The sequence below is a fragment of the Mastigoproctus giganteus genome, chromosome 12 (assembly GCF_048544385.1).
Source record: "Mastigoproctus giganteus isolate SK-2022 chromosome 12, ASM4854438v1, whole genome shotgun sequence".
NCBI lineage: Eukaryota > Metazoa > Arthropoda > Arachnida > Uropygi > Thelyphonidae > Mastigoproctus > Mastigoproctus giganteus.
In genome coordinates this window covers 23,092,031-23,112,304 of record NC_143586.1, presented here as the reverse complement: position 1 = coordinate 23,112,304, position 20,274 = coordinate 23,092,031, and the positions used below count along the sequence as shown (strand labels likewise).

At 37.3% G+C, this 20,274-nt stretch overlaps 2 protein-coding genes across 2 annotated transcripts in view; one reads left to right on the top strand and one right to left on the bottom strand.

Moving 5' to 3' along the window:
* Positions 1 to 15,166, bottom strand: part of Wbp2 (WW domain binding protein 2) — a 66,370-nt gene extending 51,204 nt beyond the window's left edge. Inside the window, exon 1 of the mRNA XM_090386827.1 lies at positions 15,008 to 15,166. Coding sequence (XP_090242953.1) covers positions 15,008 to 15,063 — 56 coding nt within the window. The 5' untranslated portion in view covers positions 15,064 to 15,166. The remainder of the gene's footprint in view (positions 1 to 15,007) is intronic.
* A 60-nt stretch (positions 15,167 to 15,226) lies between these two features.
* Positions 15,227 to 20,274, top strand: part of LOC150076778 (glycerophosphodiester phosphodiesterase 1) — a 121,573-nt gene continuing 116,525 nt past the window's right edge. Inside the window, exon 1 of the mRNA XM_090386710.1 lies at positions 15,227 to 15,614. Within this exon, the coding sequence (XP_090242836.1) occupies positions 15,327 to 15,614 (288 nt within the window). The 5' untranslated portion in view covers positions 15,227 to 15,326. The remainder of the gene's footprint in view (positions 15,615 to 20,274) is intronic.

The window sequence follows — 20,274 nt, the reverse complement described above, 5'->3', positions numbered from 1 at the left end:
GACGTGGTAACCTATAAATAGTCTACCACATCAAAAGAATGTTCTAAAATACATATAAAATACAATGATAAAAAAATATATTTAAAGAACAAAATAAAAAAGTATAAATTAAAATCTTTGTATATAAATTAACAGAATGTAGAAAGTTAAAATGTCAAACATGTAGTCTCTGTTGTCTAAAATCTGGCTGAGTGCAAACAGTTCAACCAGATTATTAAAAACTGGTAAAACATAAACGTCGTGCATCTCTAAACACAGAAAATTCAATAAAAACATGATAAACAGTTAAAAAAGTTTTGCAAGTCTCACATACAGATGGGTTATTGCACCCCCAAGCAAAAAAGAACGTGTCAGATGACTGTCACCTATGTGGAGCCAAGCAAGAGCAACTTCCTCTTTCGAGACCCTGCTTAGACAGGACTGCCAGTGTTTGATTACAGGCTTAATATGGTCTAGTTTATCTGTGACTTGTCCATGCCAAGAATCTTGTCATTGGGAGTATAATTTGGTGCATATTATTTGCCTGTAGTCTGCATATGGCAATGGCTATTCAGGGAATGGCTGACTCTGCAGCAATATCAGCTAATTCATTTCCGCCGATCCCAATATGGCTTGTGATTCAGCAGAAGCAGATGTCACAATCTGATTCCATGAGAGAAAAAAAAGAATCTGCCAAATCCAAGGCAGGACTAGATGAGGGTTTTAAATCACCGATAAGAGCCTCTGACATGCTTACTGAATCAGTATATATATATGTATATATATATATATATATATATATATATCTTATACTTTTGGTAATTGCTATCTTTGATGTGATGAATTTTTTTTCAAAAATTGTAACTACTATATACTCTGACAAATACCAAAAAAAAAAACAAACCAAAGTCGTATTTGGGTCTGCCAGGCCAGTCATATACAGTCAGGCCAAACAGGTAAATAATTTTGCTATATTATAAAATAGCAAAAATTGTAAACAGTATTCATATTTTAAATTCATTAAAATATGAATACTATTTACAATTAAAATTATACATAAAACTAAGAAGAAAGAGAATAAAAAAAAAAAAAAAATCTTGATCACATATAAATGATATATAACTTATGAGCGCTTTTGGCAGCCTACATTACCTTCCTCATCACTGATTAGTAGTTAATGGACTTCTAACATAATACACAGTGCAGGTGATATCCCATAATTGGGACTTGTTAACCGAGAAATTGATTTCATGAAATGGTAGCATACAAGTATAATAAACTCTAAACAAACAAAACAATTCCGTCAATAGCTAATTGCTAAAAAGAGGATTTTCCGGAAATATACATGTAATGCACCTTCTGTTTTAAAAGCATAATTTTAAAAAAATTACTAACTCAGCACATTATTATTAACTATATGGTGCAAGGAAACTTGAAGCTTATGCTGCACCAGCCAAAAAAAAAAAAATTCTGAATTACCCTGAGAGTGAGAGAAGTATTATTATTATTACTAGCCATATAGTGCAAGGAAGCCTGAGGCTTATGCTGCACCAGCTAAAAAAAAAAATTTCAGAGTTACCCAGAAAGAGAGAGAAGTAGAAGGGAATCACCAAGAAACAGAAGAATGGTGATATCCAGCTCAGGACCCTGGGTGTGCCAAGCCCATACTCACCAGATGGGAGTCCCTGGGGTTAAAAGGGAATCACCAAGAAAGAGAAGAATGATGATATCCAGCTCAGGACCCTGGGTGTGTGCCAAGCCCATACTCACCAAATATGAGCCCTTGGAGTTAATTTTTCAAACTCTGCTTACAAAAGAACATTTTCATAAATTTCAACCAACAGAAGGATTGGTCATATTTACAAATTAATGCAGATCATACAAATAATTCCTTCTAAAAACAAAACACCTGTTTGTTTGAAGCTTTGAATTGTTTGGTGAAATAGTTATCCATTTTGATTTATGAATCACACCAAAGGAAAGGAGTACTCATCTTCTCTTTTAAAGTAGTGAGTGAGAAGAAACAGTAACGTTATAGCAGGCAGAAAGGTAAAAAAGATAATATTTTATCAATTTTGTTCAAAAGTGTTGACAAATTCCAGTTGAATTAACATGTAGGTACTGGTACACACAAGATTGCAAAGGAGAATAAGGGCATGATTTTTTTTTTTTTCCCTTCTCTCTCAGCAACATACTGTTAGGGGGGAGAAAAGAAAAAAAAATTCTTATCTTTCCATTCATTCCTACAAAAATGTATTTATCAATTTCTGAGTTCATAAATCAAACATAACTTGTATTTATAACTCAGCTATCCAATTTGTTTGCCAAGCAGCTGTTAATTTCATATGATTAACAGGCAAAACTACTGATGCATGTGGCAGGTCTATAGCAAACACAGTTGTGGGAAAGTTGCATGTTGAATAAGTATATGAGCCTCTGCTCTTAGCATGATTCCCTTGAACAAAATGGCATAAAGGTTATTATAACAGTAACAGCCGACCGGGCTAGCCGGGTAGGTAAAGTGCCTGCCTGGCAACCCAAAGGTCGCGGGTTCGATTCCCGCCTCGGGCTGGATATCACGATGGTGCCGAACCAACCGGTTGGTTGGATATCCCGGCCACGATACACGAAGGAAGCAAGAAAAAACTGGTTCCTTCGTGTATTGATCACATCATACGAAATAAATAAATAAATAAAATAACAGTAACTGATTTTATTTTTAATATATAAATAAATTTATTGACTTCGAAACAGTAAAATACATGTCAATACAAGAGGCAAGAAAATATAAAAATTGTATATTTTTATAGTTACGTAAGCGTTCACGGAAAAAAAAAAGATTATGCAAGAGGTACTTTTTCTATAAAATATAAAAAAAATAATAATAATATCAATAAAAAGAAAGTTAATTAGCATGTGCTTAAGAATATATTTTTAACCCATTTCTTTAAGAGTATTATTTGAACTAAATAAAGCAATATCATTTAGTCATATTAAAATTATGCATTACTCTTATTTTTTGAACAACTTCTGGTATCTTGAGTGTCAAGTGGGACAGTTAAAATTGATGGCAGATAGAAGTTTCAGTGCTAATGTTGTTCCCATTATAATTTTGTTCAATGGACTCGGGTACAAAAGCTGCCTTCTTTCAGAGAAAAAATAAATAAAATACTGCTGTTTATTATATTAGAAAATATAATAAATGTTTATTATATTAGAAAATATAATAAACAGCAGTAGGCCTAACACAGATCCCTGAAGCTCTCCTCTTTGTATCAGAGAAGTGGAGGACAGATCATCAAGAACTTTTAGTTTGACCTTTCTATTAGAAAATTTTTTTATCCACATTAATGCTAATGATGCTATTCCATACATACTGAAGGCAACAAAAGTCACTGGAATATTCTATTCAACTCATATACATATTGTAAATCATGCTGTAGATTTTGAACATGTAGATGAGAAAAGATATTTCCTAATATGAATATTATTATTAGCCACATGGTGCAAGGAAGCCTGAAGCTTATACTGCACCAGCCAAAAAAAATTCCCAAGTTACCCTGAGTGAGTGAGTGAGTGAGAGAGAGAGAGAGAGAAAAAAAAAATCAGAAGTACAAAGGAATCACCAAGAAAGAGAAGAATGATGATATCCAGCTCAGAACCCTGGGTGTGCAAGCCCATAGTCACTAGATGTGAGCCCCTGGGGTTGAGTAATTCAATTACCTTTGCAGTGTTTCCCCTGAAAATTCCCTCCGACTGCGCACACACACACAGAACAATATCAAAACCAGAAACAGCTTTACACTTTGATGCAAGTGATGCTGTTCATACTGCAGATACTTATAAAATGATATCAAATTGAAATGTACACATCAAGCTCTAGCTATTACTGACAATTTGCATGTCAAAGTTCAGATATGTGGTGCTTTTTTCATACATATATTTCTTGTTTCACAACAAACTACATCAGCAAGAGGCAAACATGGAACTAAACTGCAAAAAAAAAAAAAAAAAAATGGAGAAGCCATTTCCAACAATCTGGATTTCCAGAAAGTATCATCAATTAACAAGTATTTGAATGGCACTGGCACAATTCTTCCTTCTGGTATCTCCACTGTTGGTCAAGTAAATACTATTTTAACATGTTAATGTAAAAAGGTCTCCCTCTGTTTAGAAACTAATGCTCTCTGACAAAAGGCACAACTCTACAGCAAAAAACTTAACTGTGGCATTGTTACTGCGATGTTAACATATGGAAGTTGATTTTAATTATTCTTGCAAGAATTTTTTATTTATAATAAAAAAAAAAAAAAAAAGGGAACTATTTCAAATGTAGGTTATTGCAACATTCTTCTTTTTCTTCTTCTTGGTCCTTAGCTGGCAGCTGGGGGAGGCGGTTGGCCACGCAACCAGTATGCTGCTGTAGGTGCCGCAGAGTTTCGGACTTGCTCTGTGATGTTCTTCCATACTTTACGATCCATGGCATCAGTCCTGGCCTGGTTAAGGTCGAGACGTCGGCTCTTCAAGTCATTTTCCACTTGCTTGGCCCACGTTTTCCTAGGCGCGGTCCGTTGGATGCTCCATTGGGTGGGTCGTTGTCTCCAAAGGAGTGTGGATGGTATTCTGTTCGTGCCCATTCTACATACATGGCCAAACCATCTAAGCCTTCGCTTCTGGATTTGGTCGGCAATGGTTGGTTGCTGTTGGCATCTGGTGTGGATGGTATCATTAGTGATGCGGTCACGAAGTGAGATGCCCAAAATCTGCCCCAGGCATCGCATTTGGAATACCTCAAGTTTGTTTAAATCTAGCTTGAGACAAATCCATGTTTCTGATCCGTAAAGGAGAATGGGCAGGATCAAAGTCCGGAAGAGTTGGATTTTAGTCTTTGAGGAAATGTTGGTCCTCTTCCACAGACACCATTTGAGCGAGGCGAACGCAGTGGCCGCCTGTCCAATTCTGCTGTGGATTTCCATGGTGTATGCAACTTTCTTCTCCTGGACCAGCGACCCAAGGTATTTAAAGTCCTGCACTTACTCGATCTGGACGCCTTCGAGATAGATGGTGGCTTGCGACCCATCTATTTATTGCAACATTGAAATAGCTTATAAAATAACACTACTCTGCATTAAGTATGGGCTTGGCACACCCAGGGTCCTGAGCTGGATATCATCATTCTTCTCTTTCTTGGCGATTGCCTTCTACTTCTGACTCTTTCTCTCGGAGTAATTCAAAAATTTTTTTTTTGGTTGGTGTAACATAAGCCTCAGGCTTCCTTGCACCATATGGCTAATAATAATAACTTTTGCAGTCAACCATCAGAGAACTGCTATGGTCTCTCCAGTGCTCAGCATGTGCTCTTTATAAATTACTAAAATTGTCTGCATAGTTAGCATTGGTAGAGGCATATGATGCAAGAAAGCAACCATATAGAGCATCAGCTCTATAAGCTTGCTTTCTTGCATCATATGCCTCATTGACCAAAAAAAAAAAAAAAACCTTCCCATTTCATCCATGTATTTGCTCCAAATTGTTTGTCTAGTTCTGCCTTGAATTTATTTAAGCTGTTAACTTCTACGACAGATGGCAGTTTGTTCCAGCCACTCACTGGTAAAAGGCAAATTTCTGCACATCTATTCTATTCTACAACTGTCTTTCCTCAATTTGAATTTATGTCCCTTCAGACAATTAATGCAAGAGGAAGAAACCCATATTCAAGCTTGCTCAACCCATTCAAGTCCTCATACATCTCAATCAGCTCACCTTGCAGGTGCCTACTCTCTAGGTGCTGCAATTTGCAGAACTTAAGCCTTTCTTGGTAAGAGTACCCCTTTGTTCCCCTCACCAATCTTGTTGCCCTTCTCAGTACTAGTTCTAGCAACTCTACATTCTTCTTAAAATGAGGCCTCCAGACCTGTATACAGTACTCAAGGTGTGGCCTGACCAATGCCTTATAACAAGGGGATAATAACCTCCTTATTCCTGCTAGAAAATTCTTTTATATCATTCACAAGACACCATGAGCTACTCTTGTAGACTTTCTGCACTGCTCAGAAAACTTCATAGCTGACTACACAATTACCCCCATGTCCTTTTCATTCTCTACCACCCCGAGTGAAGTACCACACAGTTGATGCGTTACTCTAGGGTTACTGCTACCCACATGCAGTACTTTACATCTGTCAATGTTAAACTTCAGTTGCCACCTCTCAACCCATTTTCTCAACTTTTGTAGATCGTATTGCGGTAGCGTACTGTCATTAACAACCCTGCCAACCTTTGTATCATCTGCAAACTTCAACATTAAGCCTGATATACCTTCATCAATATTGGTAAATACACAAAACAACAATGGGTTGAGCACCGAACTCTGGGGGGCTCCACTAATAGTATTAGTCCACATAGAGCAGTGTCCATTTATTACCACTCTCTGCCGTCTCCCACTCAACCATCCCTTTATCCATTGCAGCAACTTGCCCTTAATATCATACTGCTCCAATTTGTACAGCAGTCTTCCATGTGCAACAGCATCAAAAGCTTTCCTGAAATCCAAGTATATGATATCAGAATTATTTTTGTCATTCAGTTCCTTTGTGAACACATCATACTATCCAATCAAATTGGTCAGACAAGACTTCCCTTTAACAAACCCATGCTGTGTCTGAACTATTACTGCAGTCTTGTGTAAGTAATCCTGAATCACTTCTTTAACTAATGACTCCATTATTTTTCCTGGAACAGAAGTTAAACTAACAGGTCTGTAATTACTAGTGTCACCCTTTGATCCTCCTTTGTGAACTGGGGTCACATTTGCACATCTCCAGTCCATGGGTACCTCGTCTAAGTCCAAGGAATATCTCATAATTATGACCAAGGGTTTGCTTACTTCCTTTGCTGCCTCCTTTAATATAACTGGATAGATCGCATCCACCTTAGGTGCCTTTATGTTTATCTGAAACAATTTCTGCTTCACTTTGCTCTCAGTTATTACAAAATCATTTAGCTCACTGCCACCACAGTTTAATACACCTCTGGCATTCCCCTACCTGAATAACTCCTCATGCAAAGAAGACCAACAAGATTGGCGAGGGGAATAAAGGGTTGCTCTTCCCAAGTAGGCCAGGTTCTGCAAATTGCAGCGCCTGGAGACTAGGTACATGTGAGGCGATCCGATTCAGGAGTATAAGGTCATGAACGGGATGAACAAGCTCAATGCTGATGGAATTCTTCCTCTTGCTCAGATTAAGATCCTGAGGGGGCATACATGTATTCTACAAATGTCTTTTTTCAAACTGAAGAAAGACATTTGAAGAATACATGTGAGGAATGCCTTTAGCAAGCGGGCAGTTGATTGCTGGAACAGCCTTCCATCTCTTGTTGGGAAGTTAATAGCTTAAATAAATTGCTGGACAAGCATTTGAAGTGAATGGGAGGGATTTTTTTTTTTTTTTTTTTTTTTGGCTGATGCTCCATAAGCTTGCTTTCTTGCATCGTATGCCTCAACTAATGGTAATGCTACCTTAACACCATAGGTGTTAGGGTAGCTAAGAATAGGAACAGGTACACGAATGCTAGGAGTCTGGTAAATAAATTTGATGAATTTGAGGTATTCCTCAAAACATCAAAGGCAGATATTGTTGGGATATCAGAGACGTGGTGTCACACAGATATAAGGAATGCAGAACTGGAATTTGGGGAGTACAATGTGTACCGAAAGGATAGGAAGCGAGGAGGGGTTATGCTATTAGTTAAGAAACACAAAATCCAAGGAAGTGAAGCCAGTCGACATCGCTGGACAGTGCAGTGTCAAATCAGTTTGGTGTGACATAAGCATTGGGAGATCAAAATTGAGAGTAGGAGTGTGTTATAGGCCTGATGAGTATAATAAGAAACTGTACAGGGAAATAGACTGGGCCAGTAAATCAGAGTCTTATAATGGGGGATTTTAATTTCCCAGATATTGACTGGAATTTGTGGGTTGGTCACTCACAAACTAGCAAGGCTTTTGTGAATTTATTGGATGATTGTTTTCTACATCAGCATGTTCGGGAGGCAACTAGAGGAAGTAATACTCTTGATTTGATTATCAGTAGTGATTCTTCATGCATTAAGAATCTGCAGATAAAGGAACCACTAGGTGGCAGTGATCACAGTGGGCTGAAGTGGGATTTACTCAAAGAGGTAACTACCATCAGGGATAAAGGGAAGGGTTTTGCTTTCATAAAGGCGACTACGATGGTCTGAGACAGTATTTAAATTCTATACAGTGGGACCAACTGATAATGTTACCAATAGCAAATTCAAAATGGGAAGCATTCAAAAAACTTATCTTGGAAGCTACTAGGCTTTACATACCAACTAAGAAATATTATTCAAGGTTTAGGCCTAAATGGATGTCAGATGAACTAATGAGACATATGGCAGAGAAGAAAAATGCATGGGATTCATATAAATTAACATGTGACACAGAAGCCTATGATAGATATAAGTTGATCTGTAACCAAGTTACAAAGGAGGTTAGGCAGGCGAAGGCAGCTTACGAGAAATATTTGGCAAAGGATGCAAAGAAAAACAGCAAAGAGTTCTTTACTTATGTAAACTCTAGAAGGAAGGGAATGAATCAGATTGGTCCACTTGATATCGATGATTCAATTGTTGATGATCCTGCTCAGGTAGCCAACAAACTAAATGAATATTTTGCATCAACATTTACACATGAGGAGTTATTCAGCGAGGGGAATTGCAGAGGTGTATTCAACTCTGACGGTAAGCTAGAGAATCTTGTAATAACTGAGAGTAAAGTGGATTAGAAATTGTTGAAGATAAACACAAGAAAGGCACCTGGGGTGGATGGGATTTATCCAGTTATATTGAAGGAGGCAGCAAAGGAAGTAAGCAAACCCTTAGCCATAATTATGAGAGCTTCCTTGGACTCAGGGGAGGTACCCACAGACTGGACCCTGCACCTGTTCCGTCACTGGATAGCGATATTATGAAATGTTGGCAAATTTCACAATACCAGAGCTACAACAATGTGGGTACCTTCAGGATACCATATTCATGCAAGATGGTGTGCCGCCCAACATCCACCGTGTCCAAAGATTGGTAAGGCAACACTTTACAGACGAATGGGTCATCAGTCGTTGTTTCCAGACATCTTGGCCACCTCAATCATCGGACTTCACCCCATGCAACTTCTGATTGTGGGGTTTTTTGAAGAACCAGGTGTATCGGGAAGGATGTCAAACTCTGGCTGATCTGTAGGACAGCATTAGACATGTGCTGGCTATTCCAGTTGACATGTTTACGTTTTTCTGTAGAAAATGCTGTTCTTCGAATGGAAATTGTTGTTGACCAAAATGGTGGACACATTTAACAATTGTAGCACTGTTCAAGTGATTTGTATTGCCATAGCGCCATATAGTGTGATAAATTTTGTAACTAATTTTTTTTTTCCAATAAATGACGAGCACATTCTTTATTGTACCTGTTGTCCAAATTTCTCTTCAGTACGAGCCTTAGAACTCGCTCCAAAGCTCTCTACATACTTTAATTTTAACAACCCTGTACATAGAAAGTCATTTTAAATAATGTGTCCACCTTATCTACGAATAGTTTTGCAATTTTTAGAGCATAGGCTGCCATCGCTTTTCTGTATTTCCAACTAATTAGTAGATATGGTTTTAATAGATGGCAGCATGAAAATAGGATTTTCTTTTTTAACCTTGTATCAGGTGCATGGAGTCAATTCAACCCAGTCCAACCCTACTATTTCAGAAATTGCTGAAATTTTTTGCTTCATTTACTCTGTCCACATAGCTGAAACTCCTAATACCTGTTGTTGAAGCAAATTCCAAAAACGTCTGTTAATTATTGCTCAATTTTAGCAAAAATTCATGATTAGTTAAGTCTCATTATATGCATATGTTGACTAACATGTCATGAACAATTATTGATAGCATGCTATATTTATTGCCATATGCTTTCCTCCAATCAGTAACATTCTCTGGTTTAGTGACATTGATGGAATCAAATTATTTCATTTATTTTATTTTATTTTTTGTTAGTTGCTTTCCTCCAATCAGTAACATTTTCTGGTTTAGTGACATTGATGGAATCAAATTATTTTATTTTATTTTTTGTTAGTTGTTGGCACAGCGGCTTCTGTGGCCATAATACACCTCCCAAAGTTTTTGCATTTTACTCTGATCCAAGCCAGATGCGGGATTCGAACCCACGACCTTTGGGTTGCCAGGCAGGTACTTTACCCACCTGGCTAGCCCGGTCGGCGAATCAAATTATTAACACACATCTTCACATTTCGTGAAGCAAATATCACTGTTACTGACGTACTCTGGCCAAATCAAAGTGTAGGATGACAGGTGCAGTTTAACTCAGGGTTAATAGTGCCACAAAATTAATTACCAAAATTTCAGTGTACTCATGGGATAAAGATGTATTCTATATGAGAGTTGTGAAGAATGTAATCATAACTGGTTACTTGACATCAACTGTATTGAGTCACTTTAAAACTTTTCTTTTATGGAAATAATTATGCCATTATATTACTTTAATATTATTTTTTTTATATGCCAATTTTGTATTCTTAATTTGGCAATAAACTTGCATTATAAAATATACATACTTCAGTCATACTGGAGGGACGGATAAAGAAAGAATAAGGTTTGAGCAAAATCCTTTAATACTAGGAAAGACAAGTTGAGTAAACAAAATAAATCTACCAAAAGCTTTTGGACTTGCACAGTCCTTCAGTTGGGGAATGAGCATTATTATAAAATAAAGAATACCAGGTGTCTAGCCACACACGTTTGTGGATTTGCCAGATCCTCTAGCCTTTTGGTGTCACTGTTGACAATGTGTTTATCATTATTCCCAGCAGGTCAGGGGACTGACTTTTGCGACACCTCAATTCAATTCGCCCTTTATTCAATACACCATTGAACTGGAGTCAAGCAGACTCTCCCCTTGTTACATACTCTTGTTCAGCGGAAGGGCATGCGTTTAAAAACTTCAGTCCACTGCAAACCGAAGTGTGCTGGCCAATTCACCAATTATCAGTCAGCACATGTTCACAGCCAACTTCTCTGTACTGTACAAGCCCTACTAACCCGCAACTGGACTCATTCCAGTTTGATGGATGAAAGAAGCAATGAGATTTAAAATAAAAGCAGATATGGCTAGATGTGCCTACCCTGCCAGTGCCATAGATCGATGTGACCTGCAGGCCCGTGCAGCACACCCTAGGGCTCCCGCCCCCGTAACGATAACACCACCTCGACCGCCTTTGTCTCCTACTACCTGGACATGTCACAAAAGCTCTCTAAAATTTTACAAGCCCACAGGATAAAGTGCTTGCAGCTACTAGGCAGGAAGTTCTGGTCCCTCCTTTCGAGGGTAAAAGGATAGAGGAGATGGGCACATGAAGAGGGTAGCAATTTTTTTTTTTGGCTGAAGATAAGCTTGCTTTATTGCATCATTTTTCACTACTAATAATATATTTTTGAAAGCCACACTGCATACTATTTTAATATGCATTTATACTTAATTTATTATATTTGATATGTATATGTTTATTGTACAAATGAATTTATTTTTTATAAATTCATTTATAAAATGAATTTATAAAATTCCACGTGACCACGTATTTGGAGGTCACGGGCTTAAACCCCGGTCTAATCAAGAAGTGTGTGCTATGCACTGCTGCTCCTGCCCACCTGGCTATGGAGGCACCCGCAAGGTGATTGATTGAGGTGTATAAGGCCTTGAATGGGTTGAGTAGGCTCAATTCTGATAATTCTTCCTCTTGCTCAGATTACAAACCTGAGGGGGCATAAATTCAAATTGAGGAAAGGCAGTTATAGAATAGATGTGCAGAAATTTGCCTTTAGCCAGCAGGTAGTTGATTGTTGGAACAAACTGCCATCTGTCATTGTGGAAGTTGATAGCTTAAATAAATTCAAGGAGGAACTGGACAAACGTTTAGAGGGAATGGATGTGTGAAATTGTTTTTTGGCTGATACTTCAAAAGTTTGCTTTTTTGCATCACATGCCTCTATTACTACTACTAAATTAGTTTAGTGTTCAAATAATTTAAAATCATGCAAAATAAGTGATTAACACAATACATATCATTATCAGTTCCTTCACTGTTTTTGATTCCCAGCCTTTCAGATAAAATTTTAATAATCATTTCACAATTCCTCAGTTTTTACTGCTCTGTTAAATATTTAATGATATCACACAATTTTTAACTTTACATATGCTTATATCCTAGTTTCATGATTAAAAATATAGTCACTCTATTTTGACTTTTTTCTCGTTTTTTTGCTCTAAAAACCATGCTGCTCACCTGGGATTTTCTCATGATGCTTTTTGATATAATTTTTACTTCTGCAATCTTGAATAAAGAAATACTGAAATCTCTACTGAATAAAGCATATATATATGCTTTAGGCATATACATATTAGCATTAGCATTTAGCATTAGTAGAGGCATTTGATGCAAGAAAGCAAGCTTATGCAGCATCAGCCAAAAAAAAAAAAAAAAACCCCCACTTCCACTTCACCCCTCTGTTCGTTCAAAATGCCTGTCCAGCTGAACCTTAAACTTATTTAGGTTATCAACCTCCACGACAAGGGATGGAAGTCTGTTCCACCAACCAACCACCCGCTGGCTAAAGGCAAATTTCCGCACGTCTATCCTACATCTGTCTTTCCTCAATTTGAATTTATGCCCTCTCAGGTGATTATTCTGAGCTAGAGGAAGAATCCCATCAGCATTGAGCATGCTCAAACCATTCAAGGCTTTATACACCTCTATCAGATCACCTCGCTGGTGCCTAGTCTCCAGACACTGTAATTTGCAAAACTTAAGCCTTTCTTCGTAAGAGCACTCCTTTGTTCCATTCACTAATCTTGTTGCCCTTCTCTGTACTCGTTCCAACAGCTCTACATCCTTCTTGAAATGAAGCCTCCAGACCTGTATACAGTACTCTAGGTGTGGCCTGACCATTGCCTTATACAAGGGAATAATCACCTCCTTATCCCTGCTGGAAAAATTCCTGTATATCATTGACAATACTCCATGAGCTACTCTTGCAGCCCGTCTGCACTGCTCAGAGAACTTCATATCTGCCTGCACAACCACCCCCAAGTCCCTTTCATTCTCTACCACTGTCAGTGTAGTACCACAGAGTTGATACGTTGCTCTGGGGTTGCTGTTTCCCATATGTAGTACTTTACATTTGTCAATGTTAAACTTCATTTGCCACCTCTCAGCCCATCTGCTCAACCTTTCCAGATCCTGTTGCAGCAGCATAGTGTCAGTAGTGTCCTTGACAACCCTACCAACCTTTGTATCGTCTGCAAACTTGAACATTAAGCTTGATATACCATCATCAATATCATTTATAAATACAGAAAACAATAATGGACCCAACACTGAGCCCTGAGGGACTCCACTAATAACATTAGTCCACGATGAGCAGTGTCCATTGATTACCACTCTCTGTCTTCTCCCCCTCAACCACCCCTTTATCCATAGCAGCAATTTGCCTCCAATGTCACACTGCTCCAATTTGTGTAGCAGTCTTCCATGTGCAATAGTATCAAAAGCCTTTCTAAGATCCAAGTATATAATATCATGGAAGCAACTTCCTGGAAGCAAGTTAATATTAAATCAAACTGGCTATGTTGATGTTTCTTTTACAGTTTCTTCCTATCCTTAATTTGGGATTACGTAAAGTATAACCTGCATCTAAATAAATTTCATTTAAGGTTACCAGTGACTTGATACTTTAATCCCTTAAGTTAAACACAAATTACTGCACATCTATACACCTAGGGTCCTGAGCTGAATATCATCATTCTTCTCGTTCTTGGTGAATCCCTTCTACTTTTCTTTCTTTCTTTTTCTCTCTCTCAGGGTAACTAGGGATTTTTTTTTTTTTTTTTTTTTTGCTGTTGCAGCATAAGCCTCAGGCTTCCTTGCACCATATAGCTAATAATAATAATTTGTAGTAGTTTGCTCTCAAGTCTTCATATCTGTACACTTTTCAAAATTTGCCTTTAGCCAGCAGGTGCTGGAACAAACTTCCATCTGTGGTTGTGGAAGTTGATAGCTTAAATAAATTCAAGGAGGAACTGGACAAACTTTTAGAGGGAATGGTTGTGTGATTTTTTTTTGGCTGATGCTACATAAACTCACATGCCACTATTACTATGACAAAATCTTGACAAGTGGTTGATGTCAATTTACTGTGATAACTGGAAAGGATTTGCAAATATTCATACATTTCAATATTATTTTTCATTAGGATACAGTTTTGTTGTTATTTACTGATGTAACAGTGATATGTATATGAACACACTCGCATTTAGTTGCAAATATTTCTCTAGATCAGGACCCCAAAGTAAACAAATTAACTTATTCAAATTATTCATCTATAACCGAAATAGTGGGGAAGGTGGTAATTAACAAAAACAGAATTCAAAACAATAATCATTCGAGAGCTTCCGAATGAAACATTGATTAAGCTGCCCTTATACGAACGTCGGTTGCTCTCGGAAATAATGATTCATCCACGAATACAGAAGTTTCTCGCTCCAGCCAACACGTTCACAGATATCTTTATTATATGAATCCGAATATATTATACATATATATTTAATATACTATGTTTATGATCCATTTTCGGGTAGCAGTTTTATAGTAAAGTACTATCTTTTAAAACTAGACGATAGATACATCCCGTTCAGTACTACGCAGTACAGTTCGAAATAGCCAAAGTATAACCGATTAAAACATATCGCTAATAACTGAAAGCACCAAATCAAAAACACAAACAAAACAAGATAATTTTCATTACACAATATGACGCAAAATATGAAGTTGTTAAAACCGACACCCCACTTTATGAAATTCAGCAAATGAGGCTTACGCGTGAAAACTTTTAACTGCATCTAAATCACGCTAATGGATGGCAAAATATTTAAAAGGCTCACTCACATTTCACCGTTGAATATTAAAACACCACCATTCGCGTGAGCTGTATTTACCGACATTTTATCGTATTGACTTTTTTGCCAATTAGACAATTGCTGTAGACCTTCCTACCGCAATATATGACAACTCATAGGAACATGATGTCACTCGAAAGCATCTACTGATAACCAAAGAGCCATCTGGTGGCTGTTTCTTATACGAACACCTGTGAGGGCGTGTGATGTATCGCAGGTGCAGTTTGGAAACGTGTGGTGGATAGAATCTGTGTAGATAAATTAATTGAAACGTTAGCATGACTGTGAGTTACTCCATGTTGTAGACTATGACCATAAAATTTCTTCCTTTGGACGTTTTACTATCTTGTCTTCAAATCTGGTTTGTCGTATTTTTCCTAATTTTATTTCAGATATTTCTGATGGCCGCTCTGTATCTGAGTGTTGTTATTATAATTGCAATAGCCATTGGAGTATATCACATTGTTATACCTCCTGTAGATGAGGCACTTGCTCGCCAAGTTATTTTCGGTAATGCCAGCAATCATGTTCCCGTATATGCCCACCGTGGAGGAGCACACGACGCACCGGAAAATACTATCGCTGCTTTCAAAGAAGTGAGTAGACCGATTCGTTTTGTGAAGTAATGATCAGTAACCAAAGTTAATGATTTTCTTCATAAAATGTACAGTCTGATAAAAAAAAAATATGAAAATTATCTTATACGCACAAGCTAATTATCCACGTTTCATTTACTGCACCAGAGGACGTTAGTCGTCCACTTATGACTAGTCAGAGCATACCCATTATCAACTTTACAATGGAGTGAGAAAAAATTGTTTTCAGACAGGCCGTTGAATATATATAGGCAGAGGCGGTCCCAAGTAGGGGTGGAAGGGGCTATACCCACCTTGTGTTCAAAATGTGGGCTTTTTATTGCTGCACGATGATTAAAGCATAATGATTCCCTGGAACATAACAGCCTCCATCCACCTAGAAAATCCTGGGACTGTCCCATATAGGCAGACATGTTGGTAAAAATCTCTTCAGACAAATACACTGTGCACCATTTATTATTATTTAATTTTGAAAAATTATTTTTGTGTAGTTTTCTCTATTTTAATAAGCATGTTCAAGGTAATGAATAGAACCATTTATATCCCAATATTCCATATATTATTAAATTTAATAATATATGGAAATCTAAACCAATACCAAATGATTGGCAGATAGGACTGGTAATCAGCATACATAAAAAAACTCTGCACCAACCAAAAAATAACTGTGGGAATTACAGAGAAATCGCGTTATTATCAACAGTATCAAAACTATATGCAAATATATTAAAGAACAAACTGAACGAGTACACAGAAGAATACAGTACTTTGAAGAAGAACAGTGTGGATTCAGAAGAGGATGACATATGCAATATTCACTCTGCAACAAATAATCGAAAAGAGAAGAGAACGAAATTTACCAACATACTTATTTATTGATTATGAAAAAGCGTATGATAGTTTAAATCGATAAAGACTATGTACAATTTTAGAAAATAACATCCCCCAGGAACTAATAAATGCAAAAGAAGTATATACAAAGACACAAAAATCTGCATAAAATACATGAATGGACACATTTCACAACTTATATCAACAAATAAGGGTGTAAGACAAGGTTGTGAATTATTGCCAACACTATTCAATGTTTATATTAATAAATTATTTGCAGGAATGGAAAAAACTTAACAGGTGGAATTCAGATATCCAACAATAGCAAAATTAACACAATTCTATATGCCGATGATCAAGCACTTTTGGCCAAATCAGAGGATGAATAACATGCTGTTTAAATATGATAGCAAAAAACTATAATTTAAACATAGCTTTAAAAAAAAAAAAAATCAATGGCAATGTGTGGTAATGACATCACGCAAGTAAAGACAGAAATAGATGGAAACGTCATTGAACAAGTAACTGAATTTAAATATTTAGGAAATAGGGTTTCAGAATTTAAATACGAATACGTAACATCGAAGGCAGCACTTAAATATGGTAGTGAAGTATGGACACTTGGGAAGGGAATAAACAATGTCTGGAAGTAGCCCGAATGAAATTTCTCAGACCACTATTGGGATCAACAAGACTTGATCACCAGAGAAACACAGACATAAGAGAAAGACTTAAACACCTCCAACATAATAGAAGAAATACAAAATTATAAGTTAAAATGGAAAAAGCATGTAGAGAGAATGAGTAGGAAGAGACTACCAAAATTGGCAATGAACTACAAACCTACTGGAAAAAGAAACAGATGGCATCCCAGAAAAAGATGGATCAAACAGTTCTTTGAAGAGATTTAATGGTACAGGCTTCATAAGCCTAAAATCCACTACATACAAGAAGAAGATATCCCAATATTCATGCCTACATATTTATTTATCATAAGAAGGGAAGCTCCACCAACTTACTCTTTGGTAATTTCTGTAGCAGAACTTCAGGTGGCTCAAGCATTTTCTGAATTTCTTATTTAAATGTTAATATTGATGTTTTTCTAAGCCTTAGAAAAGTAGTTTTGCTGTCAGCATTTTGAAATAGGATTCCATAATTTTTTTTTAGATCTTACAGCATTATTATGATTTGGTTTTCGTTAAAGAGGTTGGACATTTATTTCAGTGTTGGCATTTAAATAATTAAAGAAATAATGCTTCTCTGCATTTTAATTTTTCTGTCTTTGAGATGCTTTGTCCCCTCCAGTGTGAGAGCTGGTGTGGCTTGAGCTTATGCTCACTTTCAAAATGCCATTATTATCATAATTTTTAGCAAAGAAAGAGCCAGATTTATTTCAGTAAAGGCATTGAAATAATAAATGATTCTCTGCATTCTGTTTTCCTGCCTTTGGGTCCAGGGGGAGGGGATTCTTCCAGATCTTGAGGAAAAATGGGAGCAAATACTGTTTTATTACATCTTATGGTTGTTTAAAAGTTTGAGCTAAATTTGAACTTAATTTTAAATTACTGTTAATCAATTATATCATCATTATTATTTCCCCCCAAAATATATTGTCTGTTATTATTACCTTCCCTCCTGTAAAAACTCTTGATTCTGCCAGTGACTGGCTCTGCATCAGATAACAGGTCACTTCAATATAACAAACTTGTGCTGAATAGTCAATGTATTATCTAATCATTGTTTTTAGCTAGTATTTAGTTTAATGACCTCATTTATTCAAACACAGTGATACTGTGAATTATCGATATAAGATATAAGTTGATATGCAACCAAGTTACAAAGGAGGTTAGGCAGGCGAAGGCAGATTACGAGAAATCTTTGGCAAGGGATGCAAAGAAAAACAGCAAAGAGTTCTTTACTTATGTAAACTCTAGAAGGAAGGGGATGAATCAGATTGGTCCACTTGATATCGATGGGTCAACTGTTGATGATCCTGCTCAGGTAGCTAACAAACTAAATGAATATTTTGCATCGACATTCACACATGAGGAGTTATTTAGCGAGGGGAAAGCCAGAGGTGTATTCAACTCTAGCAGTAAGCTACAGAATCTTGAAATAACTGGGAGTAAAGTGGAGGAGAAACTGTTGAAGATAAACACAAGAAAGGCACCCAGGGTGGATGGGATCTATCCAGTTATATTAAAGGAGGCAGCAAAGGAAGTAAGCAAACCCTTAGCTATAATTATGAGAGCTTCCTTGGACTCAGGGGAGGTACCCATAGACTGGAAATGTGCAAATGTGACCCCAATTCACAAAGGAGGATCAAAGGCTGACACATGTAATTATAGACCTGTGAGCTTAACTTCTGTTCCAGGAAAATTAATGGAGGCACTGGTTAAAGAAGCACTGCAGGATCATTTAGACAAGACTTCAGTTATAGCTCAGACACAGCATGGTTTTGTTAAGGGGAAGTCTTGCCTGACCAACTTGATTGGATACTATGATGCAGTCACAAAAGAACTGGATGCAGGGAATAACTTTGATATTATATACTTGGATCTTAGAAAGGCTTATGATACTGTTGCACATGGAAGACTGCTACACAAATTGGAGCAGTGTGACATTGGAGGCAAATTGCTGCTATGGATAAAGGGGTGGTTGAGAGGAGAAGACAGAGAGTGGTAATCAATGGACACTGCTCATCGTGGACTAATGTTATTAGTGGAGTCCCTCAGGGCTCAGTGTTGGGTCCATTATTGTTTTCTGTATTCATAAATGATATTGATGATGGTATATCAGGCTTAATGTCCAAGTTTGCAGATGATACAAAGGTTGGCAGGGTTGTCAAGGACACTACTGACACTATGCTGCTGCAACAGGATCTGGAAAGGTTGAGCAGATGGGCTGAGAGGTGGCAAATGAAGTTTAACATTGACAAATGTAAAGTACTACACATGGGAAACAGCAACCCCAGAGCAACGTATCAACTCTGTGGTACTACACTGACAGTGGTAGAGAATGAAAGGGACTTGGGGGTGGTTGTGCAGGCAGATATGAAGTTCTCTGAGCAGTGCAGACGGGCTGCAAGAGTAGCTCATGGAGTATTGTCAATGATATACAGGAATTTTTCCAGCAGGGATAAGGAGGTGATTATTCCCTTGTATAAGGCAATGGTCAGGCCACACCTAGAGTACTGTATACAGGTCTGGAGGCCTCATTTCAAGAAGGATGTAGAGCTGCTGGAACGAGTACAGAGAAGGGCAACAAGATTAGTGAATGGAACAAAGGGGTGCTCTTACGAAGAAAGGCTTAAGTTTTGCAAATTACAGTGTCTGGAGACTAGGCACCAGCGAGGTGATCTGATAGAGGTGTATAAAGCCCTGAATGGTTTAAGCATGCTCAATGCTGATGGGATTCTTCCTCTAGCTCAGAAAAATCACCTGAGAGGGCATAAATTCAAATTGAGGAAAGACAGATGTAGGATAGACGTGCGGAAATTTGCCTTTAGCCAGCGGGTGGTTGGTTGGTGGAACAGACTCCCATCCCTTGTGGTGAAGATTGATAGCCTAAATAAGTTTCAGGCTCAGCTGGACAGGTATTTTGAACGAAAAGAGGGGTGAAGTGGAAGTGGGTTTTTTTTTTTGGCTGATGCTGCATAAGCTTGCTTTCTTGCATCAAATGCCTCTACTAATGCTAATGCTAATCGATAAATAAAGCTGTTAAAAAGTATATTGTGTTATCTGTTATATATTTTATTTTATTTTATTTACTTGTTTTTGCAGCTAACAAATATCAGCATACTGTGTTTTATAGATAACATGAATTTCAT